The following is a 21,491-nucleotide window of genomic DNA, read 5'->3' as shown; positions in this document are numbered from 1 at the left end:
TGTATTCCCTCCCGTTTCAAAATTTTGGCGCTCAAGAAAGAACCACATGAAAGTGAAACTTAAAACGACTGAGAATGAGAGACTGTGAAAGATTAGAAGTGCGGATGAAATTCAGAGAAATCATCTTGAATACATGGGACTGATAAAGAGATATGGAAATATTTGCAAGTGACACCAAGTGACATGTAATTATAAAAGGGTTGAAATATGGTATTCCAAAAGATGACCATATGGAAATACTTAAGACTAGTGATGGCGAGATGAAGCTTCATGAAGCATTGTAACACTTCAGCCATTGGTTGGAGTAATGGATGACGATACGTCATGCAACAGTCATTTGTCATTGCCTGCGTCTATATCTGCTGAAAATCAAGAAAAAGAAGCTAACGTCAAATTGTTCGCCATCTTTCAGCAGGCATATAAGAGCAACAAACTACGTCAAACAGTAGATAGTAGAGCGGGCAACGAAGGAGTGGCTTCGTAAGAAGCATTTCAAGATCCTGGAGTGACCTAGCCAGTCTCCAGATCTCAACCCCATAGAAAATCTTTGAAGGGAGTTGACAGCCCCCCCCAAAAAAATCACTGCAAGATGAGATCTGCATGGAGGAATGGGCCGAAATGCCAGCAACAGTGTGTGAAAACCTTGTGAAGACTTACAGAAAACCTTTGACCTCTTGTCATTGCCAACAAAGGGTATAGAACAAAGTATTGAGATGAACATTTGTTATTGACCAAATACTTATTTTCCACCGTATTTCGCGAATAAATTCTTTCAAAATCAGACAATGTGATTTTCTGGATTTGTTTTTTTCTCATATTGTCTCCCATAGGTGATGTATACCTATGATGAAAATTGCAGGCCTCTCATCTTTTTAAGTGGGAGAACTTGCACAGTTGGTGGCTGACTAAATACTTTTTTGGCTCACCGTAAATACAGTAAGCTTGAGAAATTTGAATGACCTGATTTCAGGCCTCTCGGCAGAAAAAAACGTCTGGAACTCAGGAATGCGTGGACGATTTTAATTCATATTTCACATGTTCACTGAGGTACCATAGAGCCAATATTACATCCCAAATACAAGAAAAAGTTGAGTTTGGTAAAATATGGCACCTTTAAGGTGTGTTAAAGTGATCTACAAAGGAACAGCTCTCATATGAAATGGAATCATTAACACTGAGCCAAATCTAAACACAAATAGCTTTTTAAATAATTTATTTGAAATAAATTAAACATAACAGCAGAAATCACACGTGCCACATGTAGCTACCACTTCTGGTTTCACATTCCAGCCAGGCAATGTGTCTTTTTCTATCCAAAGCAATTAAGAATTGATCCTAGTTTCTTAAAGCACATTGTACACATCAATCACTGTCCTTATGACTGTGGTTGCTCAATCACAGTAATAGTAATTTTATTATTGAAAAATATTCCTGGAAATTATATTTTTAATTTTTTTTTTCTTGTAAACAAGTACTAATCATAGACTGCATACATTGTTTTAACATTAAGCCTGCTTGCTTTCCTCCTGAGAATACACTTGGGTAACTGAAAATCATTTAAGAGCAAGTACTTTATCCCCTCCCCCCCAAAAAAAATCCATTCCTCTTATTTTACAACCTACACTGGACAATGTCTTAATGCAATGTACAACTAGCACATACAACTAGATTAACATGGAATTCAACTTGATTTTAAAACTACCTTTGCATGGGGAAAGAAATCACAGCAATATCTCGATTTTACAGAATAACGCAACTATGACAACCCATAGTCTAGATAAAATAGCACTTCACATAATCATAAATTACCTTCATTATTCTACATGTATGTAGACTATAAATAGATGTAGTCCAAAGTGCACCAATGCCATTCTACTGGCATCATCCTTCCACCATCTGTCAATCAAAAAAAAACAGAATTTCATTGCAATTGTTCCCTTGTGCCCATCCCGCAAAAAAACAAACAAAAAAAACCTACAAACAATAGAATTCAACTTGTTTGAGCTTTAATGATTTGATAAAGAACCACTTTGTTCTGAAGCAGCGATATTTCTCCACTCCAAAAAGCACTCCCAGAGGTATCCTCCATCCAACGGACTTTAGAATGGGATGGAATAGTCTTGTGCTCAAACAGCTGACAAGGAAGAGATGACAGCCGAAATGATCAGTTATGGGCTGAGCTCGCTCCTCCATTGGGGCTTGTAGCTTTGCCTTTCCATTTCCCCGATGACCGGAAGGAGAAGCGTTTGATGAGACGTCGCGAGAAGCTGCCGGACTTCTTTCGACCGCTATCCGCTGCCGCGGCAAAGTTATTGGCCATTTTGGAGACGTCTTCGTGGGACTGGCTGAGGCAGGGCTCCTTCTCCCGAAATCTTCTGCGGAACAGCAGCTTTGATCCGCTCTGCAGAAATCCCACTGTGGGATGTAGACAGAATACTGCTTCAAACGTCCACCCATCATTTTCTATATTGCGTACTGTGTACCTGACTTCATCCACCTCTTAATACCACCATTATCACATTGCAGTTATAGAAGCCATCAATACTATGCAAAAACACAATATAAGAGCACGCAATTGTGCCTTGTACATCATCTTGAACAGTTCCGAATCAGTTCTTACCTAGCAACATGACAAAAACAACATACTCACCGGAGATGCTGATTATTAAATGTATTAATGCGGTGTGTTTTGCCAGTCGAAATTGCCCTGCTCTGACCAACCAATCGGAGGATGGAAAAAAATGTTGATTTGATTGATAGGCGAATTTGAAATCTGATTGCTGAAAGAAACAGTCTCATTGCTAAGAGTTCATTTAAGCCTGCAATGCTACGACATAATGGGGAGGACCGTGTCACCTTTATGGTCCTTGAGGCTGCGTGTTTCCAAAGCACTGGTGGAGCCAGTGTCTGATTCCACATCATCCACGGAGGGACGCTCTGACGCATCGGAAGGTGTGGTTTCATCTGGATCTTGGTGATGTCCCGCCCCAAAATGGTTGCTCTGCATGGCTGCGTCCATTGCTGCGGCGTAGCTACTCGACAGCGTGCAGTCGTCTTTAGAGAGTGGAACCTGAAGAGGAGTAAAAGGAATCCATTTCATCACTTTCTTTGGACTCGGTTAGTTGTTTTTTGTTGTTGTTTTTTTATGTGGTCAGCAAAAAAAATAGTAATTACTTAATGGGACACATAAAACACTCAAGTTCAAGTATTAGACAGCCCCAGCCCCACAAAAAAAGTGGAAAACAAAAAATACATATATATTTTTAAGAGTAATGTTAAATACTGTATGTAAAATATATACTGTCGAGCTGCATAGCTGCCTCCTGGTTAGCACGTCTGCCTCACGGTCTCAGGTTCAGGGTTCAAATCTCTGCTTCGGTCAGTCATCCTGTGTGGAGTTTGAATATTCTCCCCATGCTTATGTGGGTTTTCGCCGGGTACTCTTGGTTACAGCTTTTGATTTACTAATGCAAACGTCTGCTGGGTTTTCAATATCTGTCAAGCTTATAGAGAGATAAAAAGGTACATACCCTTTTCATACAGTGCCATTTTGGGGAAACAAAGTCACAGTAATTTGACGTTCACCTTTGCCCATAACATCCAATGCATGTATTAAGATCTAGAATCATTAATGATGGACTTTGTATGGAGAGATGCAATTAAACTGTCTGTCTTATCCTCAGTTTTTATTTGACTGGGCTCCACTACACTCTTGTTTGCAACTTCGTGCTACCGTTTTTGACTATTTTGCCGATTTTAAGTAATAAACTCAAGTTTAAAGTAAAAATGTGTTGGAACATAAAATATATGTAAAAATAATTTCTAGCTTGCTGTTATTTGCACTAATGGGACGCCATACATTTGTACATAAAATAAAGATTTGGATTCTAATGTAATGTTACATAGGATGTTACTGCTGTTGTAGTTGTTAATGCTTTTTCTGCTGTCTGCTGTAGTTGTCATCATGTACTGTTAAGTGGTGCTCAATACAAACAGGAGCCCTCTTCCACCGCAAACTCTTCCACTAACATGCGTATGTGTTCACTGTGATGAGTTCAATGCAGAGAACAAATTTCGTGTGGATGCATGCATGCATGTTCATGACAATAAAAGGGGATTCTTCTTCTAGTCGCTGAGACTACCACTTACATTTAGGTATACAGTACCTAATTTTGCTTGGCTCCATGTCTTTGTTAAAAGTCGGTTTTGATTTCTATGCCCTGTTAGTTATCATGCCACTACATTCTGTCCATAATTACAACTGTAATTCTCTGACCTTTGAGACGCCTGATATGATCAGTGTGCTTCTCTTTGTTGGAGTCTTTCGAGCCATTTTGGAGTTGGACTCACTCAGTTGTCGAATGGCCGTTTCTGCAACAGGATCCAAGCCATTAGACAAGCGGCTGCCCTCTGTGCAAAAAAAAGAACCAATATGAAATCAGCCTTTTTTTTTTTTTTTTAAATTTGTTTTTCTTTTATCTGCACCCTGTTTCTGTAAACCTATGCTACACAGCTGCTGATTGCCTATACTGCCATGTTTCTCAGCACACTGTATGGACAAAAGTAGTGGGAGGGACACAGGGCCATTACACATTCAGGATTAGTGCTAGCTGCAAGATTCTGAAGTGTGTCTGTGGGGATTTTGGTCAGAGATCAAGACAAGGCCTTGCTTACGATCTCTGCTCTAATTCACTCGATGAGTGTTTCATGGGGTTCTCAAGTTCTTCAATAGCAAACTCATCCAAGCAAGCATCTATGGATAATGCTTGAATAGAAAAAGGGCCTTCCCAAAACAGTTTCCAAAAAGCATAGAATTATCCAAAATCTAAGGGGTCTGGTCCAATCCCCGAATGATGAATGATATTTTTAAGAGGCCCGACGTCCCAGTGCTTTTGTCCGTGTACTATATTGGCCTTTTGGTTTCTAACTCACTACTGGGATCGGGGCTCGGGGTCCCTCTTCCATCAGACAGAATGGTGGGCTTCTTCTCTATCACCTCAACTTTGGACAGAGAACGCAAAGGAGAATCACCTAAAACATTAACTCCAGTTATTTGTTGTTAACCAACACAATGATTCATGCTTCAACTGTACCTGGACTGCACTCCAATTTCAGTCTGGACTGGACCGTCGTTACAGTGGTGACGACTGTTCCGTCCGGCATGACGGTCCGGTCCACATCGACCTTTTTGGTGGGGGTGAGCGAGGAGCGCAGTGGTGAGCGAAGTTCCTCAGTTTCCACATAGAGCAGCTGAGTGGATTCAAACAATGTCATTGCAGCAAATCAGGCTTTGCACGTCTCGTTTAGCAATTGTGCACTGAGACCAGACAAGAGGAATCTGCAGGGAAGCCTTTCTTAAGAATGTGTCTGCGAAATGTTATCTTGCATTCAGCAAGATGTAAAATCACAAGTAAGCTGGTGAAAAGGTTAAGACCGGGCCCCCTATCAGCATTTGTGAAAGAAATGCTACATTATTCCATGTCTTTGTAACAGTGGTCATGCATTTAACAGCTTGTCACTCACTTCTGCAGTGATGGTGGCAATAGGTTCCAAGGCGTGACTTGCGTTTATTGTGAGTACAACAGAGGTAGGAACTTTGGACTGGAGGTCCAAGGCAAAGGAGGCATGGCCTGGAAGGAATTCTAGCAGACCAAAGAGAAAAGTACAAAACAACACAGAGTAAGCTAAAGAAGACACTGAGTTTGTCTTTACAGACAAACACGGTGGGGTTTTTTTTGTTTTACACCAAGTACCACCTCAAAAAATATTGACGGTAGTTCTCCAAGTACCACCATAATGACCAACATTAAAATACAGTGTAGTAGGCCCAAATGTTCATCAAAAACGAGGCAGCGGTTTTCGTCCTGAAAAACATATTTAATAACATTGCAAGTCACTGCAACATTATGCAGTTTGACTATTAACACTACCCTGAAATATAAGGAAAAAAAACTGTACTTAAACAATGATTAAGTATTTCACGTAAAAGTGAAATAAAAAAGGGAACCTAAATATATGTTTGAAAACAAATAGTTCTCACAGATAAATGCAAATGTATTGGACTTACTGTAAATATACTTAAATACAACTAAACTGTACTTAACATCTGTATAGAAGTTTATTTCAAAAAAAGTTCAAGCCACTGTAACATGCAGTTTAAACGTTTAATTCTGTGATTCTTGGGCGTATGAAAATTTTTGGGGAGAATCACTGCACTAACACAATTGATTTGAAATATAACAATCAAGATGTGATTGAAATGTAGCTTTAACTTAAGAGGTTTCAGTGGTCTTATCTCAAGCCAATAGAGAATGCTTTTCCCTTGTTGAATTCAGGAAGACCCACAAACAAGCAGCGTGTGCAGGGGGCTGCAGTGAATGCCTGGCAAAATATTTGGAGGGAGGAAAGACAGAATTTGGCCATGCCGATAAGCTCCAGACTGCAGACAGTCAAAGGATTTTCATCCGAAGTATTCAAAATTGGGCTTAAATTTATACTCACTTCCAAATTTCTTTTGAGCTCCTGAATTGCTGTATTCTGCATATGATATGTGACATAAGAGCATACCTCAACGGTAAATGGCATATTTTCTCTTTATTCGTTTTGTATCCACTGTGGTTCTGTATTAAGGCCAAATCATAAAACCACTGACATCGTCCGAATGCCGACTGCAACTGTGAGGGTAACATATCCCTCCCTACATTTCAAAATGCATACAAAGAGCATTTGATTGCCAATTGTATATCTTGGGCTTTAAAGTATCAATTCTATAGTGGTCTGAGCATTAGTGCTAAATTTGTTTCTGGACAGGAGCCCGGAGTACGCTGTGCCTTACGCTCGCGTCTGCCATTCCGCTCCAGAAGTCTCACTCTCAGCTCTTTGGTTTCTGGGCTTAGCTCCCTTCAACACAAAGGGCACAGCTGTGTTAGAGTTATCCTGGATGAAATTCCACTTTGCAATGTAAAAAAGAAACACATTCACTTCTTTTTAATGTTGCCATGTATGAAAAGTCCCGGCATATTAAAATGACATCACAGATGCCTTCTCACAGGGTAATTTCTTCTCTCCATTCCATTGGGGTCTTTGGGTTGTAGGGCACAGGCAGGAAGCAGGTTGTCCTTTCTGAGGAGGGTTGGTTCAAGGTGAGGACGCAGCACAGCTCTTCTGAGCTACACCACTGGTCTGAAAACACACAGCGGCTCAATGAGGCGCCAGGGATTCTGCAGAAAGCGAGACGGAAACCATCAAAAGCCACCGAGGGAATGCGTCTGACCTTTACTTAAGGTTGCTCTGAGCTGCCGTAGAAGTAGTCTCCGCACAAAGACGCTCTGGGGTACAGGCTTTAATCCTACTGATAAATGTTCCGCAGGGACCTGTGGGCAGAAAATGAGTGTAAAGCCATCAAAAACATCCATTTTTATACGGCTTGTCCGCTTTTAGGGTCAGGGGTGAGCCGGAGCCTGTTATTGACTTTGGCTTCCATTTTATTCAGGCGAATATTCACAGAGTCTGCAATGAACCTTATGAACCCTGTTTAATTACAAATATTTATTTTTTACTGCAAATCGAGAGAGAGAGCAAGATGAAAACTTACGGGACAACTAGTTGTACAAGTCCTGAGGTTGAGGATCATGGCTGGATGAGAGCTGAACAGAGTATCCTCGATAAGACTCCTGATCACATCCAAGTCTCCCTTGTCATCGGTGCCCTAAAAGGAAGCAGCAACTGATGAGAACATTGACGATACACAATCAAGACGACACGAAAACAAATATATATTTGATCTCAAATGAGGTCAGACTTTCACCTTTGTTTTTTTACGTCAGGTGGCCTTTTTCTACTACATATTCTACTACCAAAACCCGACGACGACGCTATTTCCTTTATGTTTAAAGTGCAGAAAGTTTCTCTTTAAAAACTGACATCAATAAGATTGCTGATATTGAATTGTCTCACATGTCTCAGCTGTTTGCATGGCGACACAGTCAGTTTCAATAATGGCTGCTTGGAAAGAGACCAGGACACCAAGAGTCCTTCGTCCTCCACCTCCTCCAGACATACGACCACCTGATGATGGAGTCAGACACAGGTTGCGAGGTCGGAGAACGTGTTAGACACGGAGGCAGACAGCAGACCGTGTGCCGTTTCCATATCAATAAGTAATGATAACATTATAACAACTATTCCATGAATATTAAATGAACACGATATTTAGAAGATAGAAAGAAACCTATTGCAAGAGGAAGTTAAGGTAGCAAATACGACATTGGACACTTCATTGGGTAGAGTATAGCCACACTTCTGTTTTTACAACAGTAATAACTGTCAGGACGTTATTAATCCCTTTCAGCAGTGACAAGGAGTGTACAGTGTGGTGATAGTGAGTGTACATATCGTAGCGCCTATAGCAGTGCTCCATAGTTGATGTAATTATTCGTGATTTTAGGACCGTAACGTCCTATGGTCAAAGTAGATATTTGACAACGCAAATGTTCTCGTGTGCTCGCTTGAAAAAGTCACGTGCAAACTAAACGAAAGCAGGCGGTGTACCTTTGCGACCGTAGGTGCGATCGTAATCTGATAGGTGTCCATGGCGACGGCAGCGGGGGACTGCTGTGTGACCGTCACAGGAAATGCCACTGTGTCCACCCGACATTTACAATGTAAAACCTACCACGCAAGAAAACAAGAGAGTCACACAGATGAGCCGTCAAGGCCGTCCTTTTCTATTTTACATAGTGAATCAAAATTCACTACGCTATGCTTCACAGTATGCCGATAAACAAAAAGACCTCCTCTCTTTGATGTCTTTCCCTGAGAGTACGTCCATAGTTGAGTGTACACAGGTGTACTGTACCCTTATTTGTGATGTATGCCTACGCATTCCTAGCCCTCAAGGGACAATGAAGGACTGTTCCTCTTTTGACAATGAGTAGTAGCTGCGGAGTAGCATCAACAAGTCTACTGAAAGGTGTCATTATTTCTTCATTTGGCCACAACCACTTATGTACATAATGTAGATCGTTACCAGGGTTACATGTCTCTGATTCTCAGTGACGTAGTAATTGTATGTTTGTTTGAAAACAATTCTAAGAAGGAGAAAAAGAAAAAGAAAAATCAATGCAAAAATATAGCACAATTAAGCATGTTTATTTTACGGTATTATGGATATATTACTAAATTGATGTCATTTCCAGCTACAAAATACCCATTCACAAAATAAACATTTACTTTAACTCAAAATACTGTTGATATATGAATAATTTTGGACTCAATAGGAAGAACGTTTCCCTAACTTCTGTGTAAAACAAAAGGAAAGTTCTCTCTATTTTAAGTGGGTCTAACCTCAGTTTCCCATTCATTTTGTGGATATGTGCCATATGATTACCTCCACCTCCTTCAGTCATTGGGCTTTTTGAAGTGTGTGCTAGCAAGATGAGACCAAACTAGTCTGATTTCCATAAGACTTTGTGGAGGTATGAGGCATATGCCAAGCATTGCATTTTGATCATTTTGGTAGTCTCTTGTTAAATATTAAACCACACTGAGTGACTTCTATTGATACATAAGGTGGGTACCATACACATACATTGCACTCTACGGACAGATAGGTTGGGCTATACATCGAAACATACTACGTTTGTACATTCAGTGTACACACACACGCACACACAAATATGTACAATCCGGGTTATTGGTTTAAAAGTAGAAGATAAATACCACCGTTCTGCGTGTTGATTGGTCAGTGCAGGTCACACTCTCTATTGCAGGGGCAGCAGTAAACTGGACACTGCTGTCAAAAGTGATTTGGATGGAGCTCTGTGAGAGACAGAGGAAGGCAGAGAACAAAGAAAATATTATAAATATTACATAAGTGGACATCAACGTGAAGAGGAAAGACACCTGGTGATGACAAAAGGTCGTGGACTGCAGTGGTACAGACTTGCATGCAGCTAGCGAGCAATTAGTCAGAGTCATTAAGGAGTTTTTTTTCCCCCCCCTCAGCTGGCTAATGAAACTTCCTCTGTATCGGGAGGACGGCAACTAACTGGGGCAATTCATGAATTTTAAGCACGTTTGGTGTCAGGCGTCTAAGAACTGCACTGATCTCATTTCATGGCTACAACACTGTAACTACTACCTAAAAGTAGTGTTATCTCATGCCAAAGGTTCGCTGTTTTTAAAAACAGCAGCAAATGAAGATACACGACTTTACGCCATCTGTTAGTTTAATTCTCTTGCTAAAAAAAATCAAGAGATTATTGCAGCCACTGCGCATATCAACCGTGGTACGGCCAGCAGCAAGTTGCACTTGTGCGGTCAGAATGGTGATCGGTGCCCGAGGACGCTGGCATGCAAATGACAACATATGTTTGACCAAAGGCTGCTAGGGAGCACGTTCAAGTTCATTTGAGCTCTAGCTTCAGTTGCAGATTCCAATGACTTCACTGCATTACAGGCGAAACAGCGTTGCGCAAGATACTCCCACAACACTCTATGTACATACAATATTACTTGGTAGTCATTTCAAAGTACAATTTTATGCATTACAGAATTTTCAGAATTAAGATGTATTACACACCCTCGGTGTTACATTAGATTTACTTTCACCAAAATAGCTGCAGAATTTAAGTAGTTAATATAATAATCTGAAATGATGTTTCATTTCACTTAATCAAACAAATACTTTTTTATAACCAGATTTATAACCAGATTTTTTATAACCAGCTCCTACGTGCTGCCATGTCAATCAATCTGTTCGGGGCCTTTTTTGTTTTTAATTCTTTATTTCGAACATGTAAGAATGACTTTAAAAAAAAATTTTTTAAAAAGAGCAACAAACTAGACAAGATTACAATAGAATGAAATAAAAATAAAGGGAAGCTATACATATTTGAAAAGAAGTAGGAAGAAGTAAAAACTTAATTACTACTACCCCTATATCTACTTCCTCATGATTCTATAAAACGCATTACTTTCTATGAACCTCAATATAACACTATATAAATATATAATAATACGTAATTGAATATTAATATGTAAACACTAATACAAATAATTATATCAGCATCTGCATTATCTTGATATTAATGAAAAGGAAGGGGGAAAAAACAAAGAAAAATCTGAATCATTCATCCTCACAGACCCAGTGAGCTGGCCTTTCATGATTTTTCTGTCCTCTTATTGGTTGGTCAGAGCAAAACTTTGACGAGCAAAACACATCTGTAGCAATCTGCACACATCAATACATTTAATAATCAGCATCGGCAGCAAATCTTTGGCAGCTTATTAGAAAGATATTGATTCTGAAGTGCTCCAGATGATGTACGTGACACAGTTGCTCGATAATAAAATGGAGTTGAATTGATTAAGTCTGGTAAATCCCTGCTGAAGGCCGAGGTGCCAAATGCACAGCCCGCCACTCATCCAAAATCAAACACGGCGTCACCAGAACTGTGTTAACACCGGCGGCTGATCGTCACAGCAATGTGTTTTTTGTGTTTATGCGTAAGTACCGCGCTGTCTGGCTCAGGAGATGCAAGTGTGAGAAAACAATTCCCCCATTGTCAGAGCATATGTCTCTCTAGATGCAAGTCCAATCTCTTCCAAACTGAACAGCGGAGGCGGGGCAGAAGTGGGAAGATGATATAACATACTGTAGTTTGTGCTGTGTCTCTGTGCGACAGAGGCAGGAAGCAAAGTGCAATGCTGCAGGCTGACGTAGGTCTGGACCAACACTACGGTCACATGACTACACACTACAAACAGCGATGTTTACTTTGCTTGGCTGAAGCCTCTAAAACTGCTCAGTCAGCCAACCATTCATCGCATCCAAAGAGCGGAGCAAATACAAAGTGATGTATCTCGGGTTGCGTGGCATCCAGAAACAGGTTCTGATTGTGTGCACACTCGCATAAGTGTATTGCAAAACGTTTGCGTGCCAATCAGCCAAAGAGCACTGGCATCTGCAGTCAAGCTAATTAGGAGCACTATGACATTGTGAACAAATTCCCCTGAAGATTACTGCTAATCAGTGACCCCATGAGATATTAGCAAATTAAGACACAGGGGGTAGGGATGCCTGGATTAGTCAATGTATGTAAGAACGATCGGTCTTAGTCCAATTGCTCATAGGCGCCAGAATGGGTATTTTTACATGACAATCTAGTATGTGCACACATTGTCAAAATGATTACTTCCACATGAACAAGCAAATAATAAATAAATAAATACATTTAAAAAACGGTGATGTGCTAGCATCCCTTTAGTTGGCTTTTTGAAGACACATCATGCGCATGCAAATTAACTGCTTGTCCTCCCGGGTCTTAATTGAAACAGGCTTTTGTTTGAAAACCTTGAATTTCCTTTCAGAATTAATACTTTTTTGGGCATGCTATACTAAAACTATGAACTACCATATATGGGGCCGAGAGATTGTAAATAATTTAATGTACATTGAAAAAATTCTATTCCTAACCTATTCATCAATTCTGCAAATTGTTCTTATGTTCACTGAGAAATGCATAAAAAGCTTTTGGTTCAAAAGGAGTGTAATATCCAGGGTGTGCCCCGCCTTTTGCCCCAAAATCAGCTGGGCTCGGCTCCAGCTCACTAGTGACCCTAATAAAGAGAAGCACTGTAGAAAATGGATGGATGGAATAAACAGACTGCAATGAGTCTACCTCAACCCTTTCAAAACCATACTTCAGTGGTTAGTACCTCAGACAAAATGTCAAGAATATCACAAAATGATGGATGCCCTCCATTGCAGCACTTTAACCGTGCCACATTTCTCCTTTAACCGTGCCACATTTCTCCTTCATAAATTCATTATTGAGTTACACTTGAGTAAAATGACACACTACTATTACCTTTACACGCACACACCCTCTAATGCAAACACAAGCCAGATCAGGGTTTACTGTTCCAAACCATACTGTGGTGAAATGAACTGAACTGTATAGCACTTGGTGGAAACATGGCTGCGAGTCGGAAGAGCCCATCGGGTTCTCACGTAGCCCACTGGCGCGACATGGCGCTGTGCACAGGCAACAGACCTCATTTTGTCATCACCAGGCCAATGCTTGCAGCACATCCACTGGTTTGTCCTTGTGACCTCTGTTCATGCGAGTGTGTCCGTGGAGGTTATTTGTGGGATACCCCGAAGGACTACTACTGTGTCATTTCAGGTTTGTCAGAAACGTTCGCTTTAGGACTTGCGGGCTGCACACTTCTGAAAAGCATGAGGCTCAACCAGGAATACACTCAGCCCGTGGCTTCTGTTGACCCTCAGTTGTCTTTCATGCCTTTTTCTTTTAGTTTCTCAATTAGAAGTTCTGGTCACAACAGTGACAGAAAATAACTACTTTCTACATTTGAGATTTTTTTCTCCCCCCCCCCCCCCCCAATTGCAATTGGAAGCTTCTGAAGTAGATTAAATACTGATGAATATATATCACTGTTACAGGGGTGTCAAAGTCATTTTCATTACGGGGCAGATTGTAGTTACGGTTTTCCACAGAGAGCCACTATGACTGTGAAACCATATCAATGTATAATCGCCTCATCATATAATTACATATACCGGGTACACAAAAAATAGATGGATGACTAGTTTTGAAATTAGAAGTCAATGAAAATAGTTTGTTCAACGGAGGAGTTGAGGAGTTATGCGGAGCTAGATTGGACGGGATATTGAGACATTCTTTCTGTACTGTATATATGTTACTCGAAAACGGACGCTACAGTTGCTTGGTTACTCTGAACTTTGCTTGTGGCAAGCGGGAGCGACGTCAGGCATGTTGTGATCACATCTATGAACGACTGAAGTGTGAGACTCCAGACCTCCTCTTTCATCTATAACCGCGACATACAATAAAGAGCTTCATGTTTTTTGGTTTGTTGGAGGGGTGATTTTTTTTAAAATAATTTTACGTAGAATTTTGGGACAGTGGCCTCTTGGAAAAGTGATTTCAGCCCTCTGTATGTTCCACATATATTGAGGATTGATCATAAATGCTACCATATCGTACCATTATATTATATCTAGGAGCCATAGTTCTAATGCTATAAAATTTGATTAACCCCGCCTTTAATTCCTCGCTTATTATGCTGTATTTTGGGCATTTACACATGCTAATTATGGTCTACATGCGCAGCTGGGTTTACGCCCCTTCCCAGCATTCCCACCTCCTGGCACGATATCCGTTCCAGTGAGCATGGGGGCCGGGTTTTGCCGCATGAGCATGAGCCAGGTTTCACCGCACCAAACAGTTTTTGACCGCATCCAATGTGAGAATTTTTCTGTATTACTAATCCTTATTTTTTTGCAATTTAAGACATGAGATTGGGGCTGTAATCAACTTTTTTTTCACCAATAAATTAAAACGTGACTTTTCCCACGCCATCTCCGATCCTTGTTTATTTGACTTCCACTTGGAGCGAGTCGAAATGCTTAATTACCTGGGAGGACGACGGCGAGGTGTGTTACATCTATACATCTGCCTCTAGATTATATTATACATTCATTCATTCATCTTCCGTTCCGTTTATCCTCACTAGGTCGCGGGCGTGCTGGAGCCTATCCCAGCTATCCATGGGCGAGAGGCGGGGTACACCCTGAACTGGTCGCCAGCCAATCGCAGGGCACATATAAACAAACAACCATTTGCACTCACATTTATACCTACGGACAATTTACAGTCTTCAATGAACCTACCCTGCGTGTTTTTGGGATGTGGGAGGAAACCGGTGTGCCCGGAGAAAAGCCACGCAGGCACGGGGAGAACATGCAAACTCCACACAGGCGGGGCCGGGGTTTGAACCCCGGTCCTCAGAACTGTGAGGCAGACGCTCTAACCAGTCGGTCACCGTGCCGCATAATATAATATAATATAATATAATATGCCTGGTGACGGGTCAAAGGGTGTAGTCTGCCTTTTGCAGTCAGTTCCCCGTGAAACTTAACAGGATAGGCGGTATGGAAAATAGATGGATGGATATATTATATTTTATACATCCATCCATTTTCTATAGCACTTTTTCTGTTTAGGGTTGCTGCTGGTCGCCAGGTGACTTCGGCCAAAAGGCAGACTGCACTGTGGATTGGCAGCCAGTCAAACACTTCATTGATGGACAACCCTTCACACTCACATTCACACGGTCATCAAGTGGGAACTAAACCCTTTAAACAGATTGAATTTTGGCTCGCATTAGTGATTGTCGTCCGCCGCTGTGATAAATAAGGATGAAAACGTCCGTTTCCTGTGCTATCATAGTAAATGAGCGGTAAGTGCTCTTTATGTCCCCCGTCGTTTAAGATGAAACTACTTGTGCATAATCACAGTGCATTAATGATCTACCAGCAGCCTGGAGGCGGTGAAGGAAGACATGAACTGCGGCCTTCAGCTCTTCCCCTGTCACTTTATATTGGCATATCACAAAGGGACCAACATCTTCTATTTCTTTCAGTGACAATCAATGACCTTCCATCAATGTCAAAGTTACACGGGAAAACACCATCTAGTGACGCTATTATGGTCTGCAGGCCGGAAAAAAAGGTCAACCAGCCTCCAGCCAATCCAGCTACAACCATCCAAATGACTCCCCATTAAGCCCTTTACCGAAGCAAGACTGTATCCTGTATCTCCCGTGGCAATATGTCAGCAGACATTTTCTATCCAAGTGAGTCATGAAACAAGCTGCATCATGGGATGCCACAGAGATGGATGTTTTCTTCTGATTACAACCGTTCAAGTGAAATAAACACACTGAATCTTGTGTTGAATCACTCAGCTCATAAACCTTCAAACACGCATTAGCTTGGATGCTGAGCTTGTAACAGTTAACACTTTGTTTTAAAGCTCCCGTATTTTGCCAAACAAACTTTTTCTAGTATTTGTGATTTAATATTGTCTCTACGGTCCCTCGGTAAACATGTGACATATAAGTTCAAATCGTCCAGGCATTCCCGAGTTCCAGACATTTTTCTGCCAAGAGTCCTGAAATCAGGTCATTCCAATTTGCCAAGCTTATCTACGTCACTAGTGAAGATCTCCGCCTACCCTTTCCGCTCCCGAGCCAGGGCTGTCAACATGACAAACACGTGTGTATTGAGGGTTGGGTCTTCTACACGGAGGCAACCAACTTCTTAGACAAATATGGACAAAGCAGATTGGATGGACAAAATTGGGTCAAACAGAAGTAGCTGTCAGAGGGGCCTTTTCTGGACACTCGTATGACAAAAACAAGGTGGGGTTTTTTTTTTCAATGAAATTGACACTTTCAGACTAAGTCCATGTTAGAGAGTCACTCTATGGAGGTCTAAATAGCCAAAGTACGGGGCCTTTAAGGAAACCTAGTGCGTACATTGTAATTCTTGGTATGTTGATGCAGCATGAGGAAGTCTTCCTGTTGGTATGACCATAATTAACCAGCTGCAATGAAGGCCCACTCCCTGGAATACCGCGAAAACACTCGGAGGAAGGGATGGAGTGTTTCGTGCAGTCATTAGCAACATAATTGGTTTTGATGTATCTAAACATCTGTGAAGAAGCCAGCTGCAAACTCGTCAACGGTCAATCACTTAGCTTATCACCCTTCAACTCTGCTTTCTGACCTTGGTAATAAACTGATTTGCACAACTAGATTTATAATTTAGATTTAGAATTAGAGTCTTTATTGAGATGGACACTTGTTGCAACGGCAACTATCTGTGGGGAGCTTTGCAACTTTTGGACCCACTTGTACAATAAATACAATTCCACTGTGTTTATAAAACTTCACTGTTTTTGAGTGTCTGTACATAGACTATTTATGCCCCTTGAATACAATACTTCACATTCTCCACACTGATTTACATTGTCTGATGGTTAAATAATTTAGGATGCATGAATTAACTGCATTGGTATGAACCACATGCAAATAGTTTAAAATGTTTTTTTTTTAATGGTATTTTTACAAGTTTGCCTCTGGTGGCTTAAATGGAAAAAAAATGTCTGCAAACCTTAGTGTTCTGTGCATTGACTTTACAACTGCAATTACAAACCACGGGGAAGTGCAAGTAACTACAGTACCGAGAAACGCACAGTTGTAGACGAACACAATGTAACCCACTGACGTGCCATTTTCTGATATTTGCCATAACATTTACAAAGAAAACGATCAGCTCAAATAAAAATCCTTGTTAAATGAAATTGAATCTAAGTCGTCATGCTTCATCTTCGTCTAACTTGAAGAAAGAGGAACCAATTTTGGCCCATGTTAACATCGCAAGTGGTGACTATGACAAAATGGGAATGTCATCCAAATAAAACTGTGACCCGTGTTCCTCTCACAAAAAAATATGTTGGAGGACAGACAATAATGAAACATCCATAATGATGATGCCTATTTGAGATACCAAACAAAGAAATGAACTTCGTAATAATGCTGAGATAACCTCTCATATAAATACCCAGATATCACGCACGATGATGTTCTCGCAATGCCTTGACCTCATTGTCACATCATTGCATTTCTATGAGCTCACTTTTGATTTTCACAACCGATAAGTACAAATAATTTGAATAGTTGTATTAAGAGTGTGTGCTTACCTCTCTAAGCAATAATACAAATGTTTCAAGACCTCGACAGACCTTGAATACTGGAGAAGTGCTAAGGTTAGGGCATTGACATGCTAATGCCCACATGCTGCGGGTATCCTCATGGCGCGGCCTCCAGGGGGCTCTTGTTTTGCTGATGCTGAGCAACAATCGTCAAATGCAAAGCAGAGGAGACATTTCAGGGGCCATCATTGGTGTTTGTTTGTTTTGGGTTTTTTTTTTTTTTGCAAGTGACCACGACAACATGCACAGCAAAACATTTAACAGGACAGGCAAAGAATGGGGTGTGACTGATTTGCTTTTACTGGTCATGTCCCACAGCCGGTTTTTCAAGTTCAAAATAAACAACATTCCAGTGAACCATATTAGTCAGTGTATCAAACTAATGGGGCATGATTGTGTTTTGTAATCTCAGCCAGCGATGTGATCCAGTTTCATTTGCAGCCAAGTGATTAGCATATGCTGCAGATGCATCTAGAATAACAGACTGCTGTGCATGCAGACACAATGACGAAGAAAATGTTTTTATACTAATGAGCCAGTAAAGATGCCTTGTGCCCTGCAGTTTCAGTTCAAAAAGTGTCAGCAGATAGCACATCACATATCACATGCAAACACTGTAGAGAACAGCTTGTCTGAAATTCTGCATGGAAAATGATCGGTCTTAATTCATTTATCGCAGAGTGAATAGTTTATTTTTCTGATCTATCCTATGATTGAGTTGCCTCACAGGATGCAGTCCACGGACTGATACCATCTCCCGGCATCTAATGGTATCAACACTGTCTCACATCCTCCATGAACTAGGTAGTAGCCTGCCAACCAACAAACAGGTGGAATAACAAACAATGTGCATAAATGACATTCTAGTTTCTATTTCAATGTCAAAAAAACAATGGTAAGACTTTTGAGCGGTACTGCAGTTTGCAGAGGTGTTGAACAATACCGCATCATTCGGAGAAGTGTTTCTAATTTTGGTTACCTTATTTGGATACATGAGAAAGCATTTGAAAGATGAGCATACAGTTCCATACTACTGAGGGGATCAAATAAATAAAAGGTCAGTTATAAAAACCCTCTGGGTTGTGCTTTTGAATAGTTCAATTCAAGATATCCAAATCAATATACAGTATATGCCAACCCATTGCTGCTGGTTGTGGTTTGTTCCTGTGTGGGGTCAGACTTGTTGATGAGATTGCAGGGTCAGTGCAGATGCTGCAGTATGTGGCATTGCAAATGACGATGCTACATGACTGTACAATATGTTACATTCAGGGGAATGGGCGCTATGGGGGGGGGGGGGGGGGGGGGGGGGGGGCAACCTATCCCGCTTTATTTGCAGAAACCCCTGCTTAGTTGCCGTATTAATTCCCAAACTGCCTGCTTATTCAAGTTTTTTTGACCTGATTCCCTGCTTATCCACATTTTTTTGTGGGTGGCATTGGGTGGACGTTCACCTTCCAGTATTTAACTCCTCTGTGAATGTGAAATCACCGGAGCACACACTTTTTAAAGAGAGCAGGTCGAACATCTGAATTTGATTCGCAGATAAAAAGAACCATTACAAAAAGACAGAAACCTTTATGGAAGTGTTCAAGAAGCCTCAAACGTGCATTCACGCCAGTATCAAAACATACTCTACTCACAAACGTTTGGAATAGTCGGATTTCAGGTGATATTTCAAGATGAACTCAAAACGCATTGCAACCTTTAAAAGGTGAATGTCCAACTGTTCGGTGTTTTAGTATTTTTGGCACAACTTGCTGTTCACTAACAAGGAGCTGAAGGGCCAAATTCACAACAGGTATTTCATCCAAATTTCCAAGGACGTCCACTTCCAATCTCTCTGTTGTAACGTGCTGATGACACTGTGACACTCGAAGCTCAGTGGCCACTTCCCTCGGAGAGCATCCATTTTGAAGGCTGGCAATGGGGCGGTACGGTTAGTCATCTTGGTCTTGTGATGTCAAAATGTGAACTGCGACATAAAGAGGTCTGTTGAATACCACTTCTGACTGAACCAGGAAATGTATTGGTCCATTGATGGATCAAACGCCTGTTGTGAATTTTGCCATTCAGCTCCTTGTTGGAGAACAAACAGTTGTGCCAAAAGTACATTGAACAGAACAATTTTGCCTTCAGTAGTTGAGAGAAGGTCAAATTAAGTTCACCTGTAAAGGTTATTAACCAATGCATTTTAGGTTCATCCTAAAATTTCCCCCCAAAGCCCAAAATTCCTAACTTTGATGCAAATTGTCCCAAAAGTTATGCAGGGGGGTAAACAGACAAACATTGCTGTGTCCTGGGCATAATTCGAAAGAGAAGAGCCCACCACTTGATACCAGGCAGGGTTAAAGAAGGCTATTTTTACAAGGTGTGGGCGTTCATACTGCGATTATGCTGGCCGGTCTTGCCTCTACACTCTTCTGCTAAAGAGCTGTTACGCAAGGCTGTACCCCCCCACCCCCCACCCCCTTACCCATTCAACACTCCACCGCCCACTTCCAGCACACATAGAACATCAAAATTGACACCTGTGCTGCTTTTCGACACACTCGCATCACGCTTATTCAGTCCTTGCGTGCCTCCCGAGGTGAAGATAAAAAGAATTCTCACTCACCCCATTCCTGCAAGCTTGCTCATTCAGAGTTTTGACCCAGCTCCTGCGACACTGCTCGCTGAACGACTTGAAGGAGAAGAGGGTGGTCAACAAGCCTTTAACCCCGGCCTCGGACGCAGCTCCTCCATCCCGAGCCAGGCGTAGCTTGAGCAGGAAGCCCCACGCACCTGCGGCCCAACCGTGATAGAGATGCTGCCTGAGGGAAAGGTACCGCTGATGCTGCTCGGCTTTCCCGGTTCTCCACTGCCGCAGGAGGCTCAGCGAGAACTGGAACAGCCAGGCTAACACGATGAGCAGGGACGCCAGGAAGAGCCCCACCACAGCCAGCCAGCCCAACTCCTGGAGCTCCATTACCATCTGCTGCAGCCTTTCATGTCTATGTGAAAATGTTAGGGACTGTCAGAAGAGGGCAGACAAGCGCCCTTTAACCTGTGAAAGGCACCAAACAGAGTGTTAGCCTTGCAGCACTTTGGACCAATAATAATATGCTAAACTATGAATCGACAACATGAAAGGTGATGCTTTTGAAGGATCCTACCAAGCTTGTTTGAGGTCGTGATGAAATATAGTGGGGAAAGTGCAGCAGTGCGTAAGGTGTGTGTGTACGGTGCATTCAAAGCCATGCAGCTCAAATGTGTTACTGATGATAAGATTTTAAAGAACCCACCTATTAACTTGGACGATCCTGGCTGCAGTATGCAGGGAATCGAAAGCAAGTCGCGGTAACATGAAGCTGCTGCCTTCATGGCGATAAACAGCGGCGCCAACAACACATGACTTTGTCCCATCGCAGACTCAGCATTCCTCGCGCCAGTGTATGTCTCGGACAAAACGAGGATTGGATTTTACATATGACGCTCAATGTTCGCGAACTATCCGCTCCACTCGGTTTCAAATCTCCACTGATCTTCCTCCGTGACAGACTAACCTCGATCACCACAATGAGACAACTGCACGGGGATGCATGACGTCAACCCGCAGGTGGCGCTGCAGGAACGCAATGCGAAAGGTGAAACGGAAGAGGAAAACAGCTTTCGTAATAAAAGCATTCGACAATCCCCGCAATGAGATGATTACGGCGTGGGCAAACTTTCAAATGTGAAAAAACACATTTGAGTTTTGAAACGGACAGATTTATCAGGTTATTTGTAGATGAAAATGTGTATGTAAAATGCTTTGTTTTAATAAAAAAAAAAAATAATTCATTCTCTATTATTATTATTATTAATTAATCAGCTGGCCGTATGTTACCCATGAGCCATACTTTG

The 21,491-nt window shown here is 41.5% G+C and overlaps 1 protein-coding gene across 7 annotated transcripts; it reads right to left on the bottom strand.

Annotated features, from left to right (window-relative positions):
- Positions 1-1,006: 1,006 nt before the first annotated feature.
- Positions 1,007-21,207, bottom strand: c2cd2l (c2cd2 like). 7 transcript variants are annotated; one of them, XM_061751634.1, is made up of 15 exons: positions 20,891-21,207; positions 20,224-20,652; positions 9,721-9,819; positions 8,551-8,670; positions 7,957-8,067; positions 7,595-7,708; positions 7,274-7,373; positions 7,050-7,182; positions 6,836-6,900; positions 5,524-5,642; positions 5,094-5,250; positions 4,933-5,031; positions 4,277-4,371; positions 2,857-3,070; positions 1,007-2,415 (listed from the first exon to the last, which is right to left on the bottom strand). In XM_061751634.1, the coding sequence occupies exons 2-15, from the start codon at positions 20,578-20,580 to the stop codon at positions 2,165-2,167; spliced, it is 2,034 nt and encodes a 677-aa protein (XP_061607618.1). In that variant the 5' UTR covers positions 20,581-20,652; positions 20,891-21,207; the 3' UTR covers positions 1,007-2,164. The 7 variants fall into 7 exon arrangements, with proteins under 7 accessions (XP_061607618.1, XP_061607615.1, XP_061607617.1 ...); XM_061751631.1 differs by having other exon boundaries at positions 4,277-4,410; positions 20,891-21,206; XM_061751633.1 differs by having other exon boundaries at positions 4,277-4,410; positions 4,933-5,001; positions 20,891-21,206.
- Between the last annotated feature and the right edge of the window lie 284 nt (positions 21,208-21,491).

Source organism: Phyllopteryx taeniolatus, chromosome 17 (genome assembly GCF_024500385.1).
Source record: "Phyllopteryx taeniolatus isolate TA_2022b chromosome 17, UOR_Ptae_1.2, whole genome shotgun sequence".
NCBI classification, from domain to species: domain Eukaryota; kingdom Metazoa; phylum Chordata; class Actinopteri; order Syngnathiformes; family Syngnathidae; genus Phyllopteryx; species Phyllopteryx taeniolatus.
Note: the sequence above shows the minus strand (reverse complement) of the source record. Positions and strands in the feature narration are given on the sequence as shown.

Coding starts and splice junctions, on each gene's coding strand:
- c2cd2l (XM_061751631.1), bottom strand. CDS start 20,580: ATGGTAATGGAGCTCCAGGAGTTGGGCTGGCTGGCTGTGGTGGGGCTC. Junction 5,251..5,523: donor TTGCCACCATCACTGCAGAA/GTGAGTGACAAG, acceptor GAATCCACTCAG/CTGCTCTATGTGGAAACTGA. Junction 4,411..4,932: donor CCCGAGCCCCGATCCCAGTA/GTGAGTTAGAAA, acceptor TTTTTTGCACAG/AGGGCAGCCGCTTGTCTAAT.